Source organism: Grus americana, chromosome 5 (genome assembly GCF_028858705.1).
Source record: "Grus americana isolate bGruAme1 chromosome 5, bGruAme1.mat, whole genome shotgun sequence".
In the NCBI taxonomy this organism is placed as follows: domain Eukaryota; kingdom Metazoa; phylum Chordata; class Aves; order Gruiformes; family Gruidae; genus Grus; species Grus americana.
The window spans coordinates 30,712,244-30,718,291 of NC_072856.1; the positions used below are offsets into that span (position 1 = coordinate 30,712,244).

The 6,048-nt window shown below is 46.3% G+C and overlaps 1 protein-coding gene across 4 annotated transcripts in view; it reads right to left on the reverse strand.

Annotated features, from left to right (window-relative positions):
* The window catches only part of UBR1 (ubiquitin protein ligase E3 component n-recognin 1), a 72,285-nt gene extending 67,937 nt beyond the window's left edge, over positions 1-4,348 (reverse strand). For 3 of the 4 annotated variants that reach the window (XM_054826467.1, XM_054826465.1, XM_054826466.1), the window contains exon 1: positions 4,158-4,348. In XM_054826467.1, the coding sequence (XP_054682442.1) occupies positions 4,158-4,247 (90 nt within the window). In that variant the 5' untranslated portion in view covers positions 4,248-4,348. The remainder of the gene's footprint in view (positions 1-4,157) is intronic. The other variant, XM_054826464.1, reaches the window with a different exon arrangement.
* Between the last annotated feature and the right edge of the window lie 1,700 nt (positions 4,349-6,048).

Here is a 6,048-nt window from a genome sequence, read left to right on the forward strand (position 1 = left end):
TCTGTGAGATTTTAAAATATAACTTTTTCTTTAAGTTCTGATGATTCATTTGACAGATTCTTTTTATTTTATTTCTAGAGAAACAAAGGAAAGGCTTTGATTCTTGTTCAGTCCTTAACATCCATGTTGTGGTCTCCTACCCTCAACTGAACAGAATCTCTATCAAATTTCTTAGCACCACACTGCACTTCAAAACTTCCAGCTACGGTGGATATTTATAAAGTAGCGTTTCATTAATTTCGTATAGTTATGTTTTTAAAAAAAAAAAAAAAAACAAACCCTGACACTAGTGTTTACACTAGGGTTTCGTGTTAATGCCTGCGTACTCGAGCTTGTCTTGCACTCACGTGGTTTTCCAATTATCATGAATTTTAAGATTCGTCGTATATGTAGTCAAAGACTGTAGTGAATGAATGTGTAATAAAATTCAGGTGGATCTCTCTGTATCTCGCACTAACTCAGCATCTCCCAAAGGCTTTCCCTTATACATCAAAACCAACCTGTTTATCCCTAGCTTCTCTACTGCTCTGGGATCTTGACACTTAAACAGTTGCATGCTATCAGGAACATCCACTTGCACCCCGGAGCCACATACCTCTCGCAGCACTGTAACAGCATTACAGCAGAATTACAGCAACCACAGTTTGTGCACTTTATGTGGACTTGAGCAAAGATGACAGATACTTTCACAACCGTAGTTCACTCCTGCACTAACAAAAGCCACAAAAATTATCAAGAAGTATGAGTAAACATAAAAGCAGGCAAGGAAGGAAGAACCACAGTATTGCTCAATGCCATAACAAAATGAAAGCACTCCAACAGCGTGCTAAATACATAAGGACCCAAGCAGGACCTTGGCGATGCTCCAGTTACCTGTTGCAACTTCATGGACTGACTTCACTTCTTGGACACTGATACAAGTGTATAGTAAACACTGTTCTGCTAATACACTACACTGTTCTGAAAACAGTAACTTTGACTATATGCAATTCAGGGCTTATTTACACAGAAGAATATATTGGTTTACCCAAAGATGAATTTTTAAACTAACTTAGCTTAACATAAACTGATGTAAAATTATACGGATATGTCATCTAGTCTAAGCAGTTTAATTCAGTTTAGGAGAGTTTAGATTTGAAACTGGAAGAAATCACTGCAACTCCAAAATAAGATGCCTGACTGACATTTCATTAATTTCAAGAAATAACCTGCATATGAATGTCCTCCATATTACTACTTGATTATAACACAGCTACAGAAGTAAGGATCCTCACATGTGTTTTCCCAACTATATAACAGCACTGAGTGACACAAAACAAGATCTGAAATACTTTAGAAGGCACAAGCGCCTGTATCATGTTTTGCTTTGAGATTAAAATTAAAAAACAAGTTATTTTCCTACCTTTAAAGGAAACATCCTAATAAAAGCTTTTCTCTTCTTGTACACCACTACCTCACTTACACCTATACTTTTGTATATGAGTATTGACTGATGGCAAAAGATGGGACGTCTGAAAAAAATCCCTTTTCTTCACAAATATTACTGAGAAGGTATACATACATCAAAACTTGAAGATTTAGTATAAGTTAAAAATCTTTGAAATATTTTAATATCTAAACACTGCTCATATATTCCACATAGCAGCCATCAAAGCAGGCAGGAGTCAAACTGGAATTTGTTTAGAATACAGATGGACAAACAACCAAAGGGCTGGATCCAGCCTGCAAAGCAGGCTTTTATTAGGCCACCGGCAATGCCTGCTAGCCAACTACTAGACAAGCCAAGTCCAGCCCATTAGTCAGTCACACAAACTGTGGATGCTGTTGGGAAAGAAAATAAACAAGTTTGGTAGACAGGGTTTACGGATGGGTCAGTGCCAGCACAGTCCAAATTCAGCCCTCTCTCAGGGCACCTCAGCTCAGGAAGCAATAATGCCACTATAGAGAAGAATAGGGTAGAGAAGGGACCCAACTTCAAATAATGCAGTGAAACACCAACTCAGGTATTTCCAATGACAGTCATCCAACCCGAAGAGTTGGAGTTTAAGTGCACAGAAGAAACCGCTGAGTTGGGCTAGGTACAGAAGAGTTTACTACCTGAGTCATCACCATCCACTCCAGAATTAGGCTGGCTCCTACAGAATCATTCAGGTAATCCTGCATCATGTACCCAGCGCTCTGGGAAGGTTTACTGGTCATGCAGCCAGCTGTGGTGCTGCACTGCAACCAACCGCACCCAGAACCAGAGATAAAAGAATGAGAGCAAGAGTCAGTCTGACTTGGCTGACACAGAGACAGATTTGACAAGTTCAGTAAGGCCGAAGCTCACTTCATTCAGCCAGTTGTTTATGCTCCACACTCACTCAATTTCCTGATTCTTGCACCACAGTGAAAGGACGTTCAGACCAGCTGTGCACAGTGAAAATACTAGTTCCACCTAACTAGTACTATCTTCAGTACAGCAGTAAGTTGGGTCTACTGCTTCCAGATTACAGCTATCTCTGGGATCAGTATAGCTAGGTTTGCAATCTAACTTCATGAACTATACCACTATTATCAGTTTTACACATTGCCAGGGCTAATTCAGCCTCCTATGTCCCCAAATAACAGAAGGTTGATTGCGTTGCTTTGCTGCTGATTGCAACTATAGCCCTCAGTACCTTTCTGACTCTACACGTGGCTCTCAAGCTTAAACAGTTGCATGACTCAGGTTGCATTTTTGACACTGTAATGCAATCAAATTACATTTTTACTAGTTTAAAATCAAATTGCCTCCAATACAGAAAAAAACCCCACAAATAGGTCTGTTATGGCCACAGAAATATACTTCACTTTAGAAATGGTCTATAGTCAAAGACTGCCTCCTTATGATTTGCAGATACCCTTACAGTTCTGAATGGAAAGGTACAACAAATAATGGTTGTTGGCTTGGCATTGCCACCTGTGAGAGACGTTCCATGAATAAACATCTCCGTACTTATATCTTCCTAATTTTATTAATGGTGTGTGGCATCATGTAAAAAGTAGCTATTCTACAGGCTTGCCAGCTCCCAGCTTTTAAAACAGCCACAGTCAAGTTTCAAAACCATACTATGTATTCAGGTTGCTACCTGAAAGTGTAACATAAAAGGTAAGGTTTCTGATACACATTCAGACTCCCTTTCTTAAATTGACAGCCTTTGGGTTTTAAACTCCTTTAGCCAAAGTGTAACATAGTAATCACTTCACAAGGTTGTGAAGGAAAGCCCAGAAGGCCCTTACCTACTACCACCAGACAGGTTTGATATTAAGTTGTGTTCAGTCAGGGAATATTAAATCCATAGGTGATTAAAGTAATTTACAGGAGGGAAGAAGAAAAAAAAAAAAAGAGGCTAATTCTGTTCAGCAAATGAACAACTGTCTCCATCTGCATCCTTTCTAAACTTCACTATTTGATGCTTCGTTCACGCTGGGCAGAACAATGATCAGCCTTTTTTATTCCACAGTAAAGTCACCTTTAAGGAAGAAAGGTAAAGTCAAAAAAAGGATAAAAGATGCACGTATACGCCACAACGTTTTAAAGACACAGGAAAGTCTTTGAAGCTTTCTAATGTTTGATCTCGTTTAATTACGTGGAGGTCAAATGAAGACGCGGGACAGGGGGTAGGAGATGCTGCGGGGAGCTGACGACAAACCGCTGCCCTCTGGGCCGCCTGACAGAGGCTCGCCGGGACAGAGGCGGCCTCTGCCGCAGCCAGCCCAGGCCGCCGGGACCGGGGCTGTGCCGGGCAGCGGCTGGGTGCCCGCCCCCGCCCCGCCAGCGGCACAGGAAGGCAGCGGGCCGCCCGCTCTCCTCCCCCCGCGCCCCGTGCTCCAGCCCCACAGCCCGCGGCCGTTGCGCGGCCGCGCCTCGGCAGGTGCCGCCGCCACCCGCTGACAACAGCGGGCGCACAATGGCGCGTCCTGCCCCTCCGCGGCGCCGCACAGCAGCTCCGCCACGGAGGACGCAACCTCCGCGGCGCCGCACCTCGGGCGAGGGGCGCCGGCTCCTTCCACGGCGGGTAGCCGAGAGCCCCACGACCGGAAAAGCACGACCGAGCGGCGGGGTCGCAGCGCGGGCAGGGCACAGGCTGCCCCCGAGCGGGGGCAGGGGGAACCGCGCCGGGCTGCAGCCTCACCATGGCTCGCTCCTCGGGCTGCACGGAGACCCGGCCGCCCGCTGCTCCCGCCGCTCCCGCTCCAGGCCCTTCATCGGCTCCGTCCGCCATTTTGAGAGCGAGAGACGCGGCCGGCGACGCCGTCACTGCCCGGAAGAAGCCGACACCGTCACCCGGCCGCTGCGCCTCGTCGCGTCCACAGCCTCCCCCCCCGCGGCGGGCCGGGTTGCACTGCGCAGGCGCTGTCCGCTCTGCGCGCATGCTCTGTGTCGCCGAGTCGTTCTGGACTGCGGGGCGACGAGGGGGTGGGCAGCGGGGCAGCCGTCCGTGCGCCCTGTTTTGGGAGCGGTGGGGCAGAGGAGGCTGATGGCTGAGGGCGGGAGGCGTCCGGCAGTTGAAGGCCGCGACGCGAGGCGGAGCGAGCGCGGTCGCCTCGGCCCGGCTAGGCCCGTTCGGGAGCGCTGTGAGGTGCTGGGGAGGCTCAGACCCGTCCGGCGGCGCCTCCTTGCCTCCCACGGGAGGCCGAAGCAAAGCGCTTCCCTAGGATCTGTCAGGACGGTCGGCAAGCGAAACTTTTGTTGATCCTGCCTGTGGAGTTACATGGATGGAGTTCCTCTGCGGGTACTTAAACTGCAGGGTGTAGGTGCTCATTTAGGGCCCTCCATCAACAGCAAGATAATACATAATTTTCATATACGCTGATGCAGAGTCATACTACTTCAGCAGATGTGGCATATGTCTCCCATTTGGGCTAGGTGATGGCAAAATTTTATGAACTTCGTACAAGCGTAGGAGGCAGCTTGAGGCACATGCCTGTCTCCAAGGTCAAAATTTTTCCTCCACACATCCTTGCTACTGCATATTGTAACTGTTCTGTGTACTCTGTTTGCTGCTCTGGCAGAAGATTGAGGCATTTAGGATCTTGGCTGATGTGTGACAGATCTGGCCTAAGCGCTGCTGGAAGTTTTCCAGATTGTTGCTAACCAGTGCAGTTGCACAATTCCCTGTTTGTATCTTTCTAGGGCTGGGGAAATACACAAATAGCTGTAGCTTTGGACCTGGCAGGCATACATGCTAACCACGTATCAAATGCCTAATATCTCTGTTTTGAAGAAGACTGCCTCCTTCCATTGTAGTCTTACTGCTTCAAGCCTCCAAACAGCTTTTCCATCTTCCTCAGTTATCTATATGGATGGGATAAAGTTTACAGATGACCTTTTCAGATATATTCAATAGATTTTTCTCACTATACCTGGCCACAGGTACTCTCAAAGTTCTGATGTCTTCAGAACACCTGACTGTAGCTCTTCTGTAGTAAATTACTTTACTGAAATCTGTCACTTAAAATTACCATGTAGATACTGTCAGTGAGACAGGTTTAAGCATGAGACGTAAAGAAAGACAAAGTGAATTTTGCCATTGAGCCACTTAATCAATTCAAAGCTTCATCTAGTTTTGTTGGTACGCGTTACAGATCTGTACTCAACCCTTTTCAATAGCATGGTTGACCACTAACCAGCAGTGTTTGCACAACAGCTGAGTTTAGACTACAATTACTGGAGTCGTCCTCATGCTTTATCATAAAGAGTAGCGATTGTATAATCCAGCTTCTGAGGTAGTTGAGCAAGAGAAGCAAGGCTGATTCCAAGACAGGAACAAACGCACTGAAGCAGGGGGAGGGCTGCCTGCAGTCCCCTCTGCTGTGAGACAAGCGTCTTGCGTGGCCATATCTTTTAGCTGAACTCTCAGTATGGTTTTGCTTTACTGTGGGACTTTTAGAAGAATCTATGCTAATGTAAACCAGCTGCTTTAGTTGAACAAGAATATAGACTTATTAAACAAAATAATAGCAAAAAAAATATATAGAACCCACATATGCTGGAAGACAGCAAAACGAGTGGCAGCAAACCTC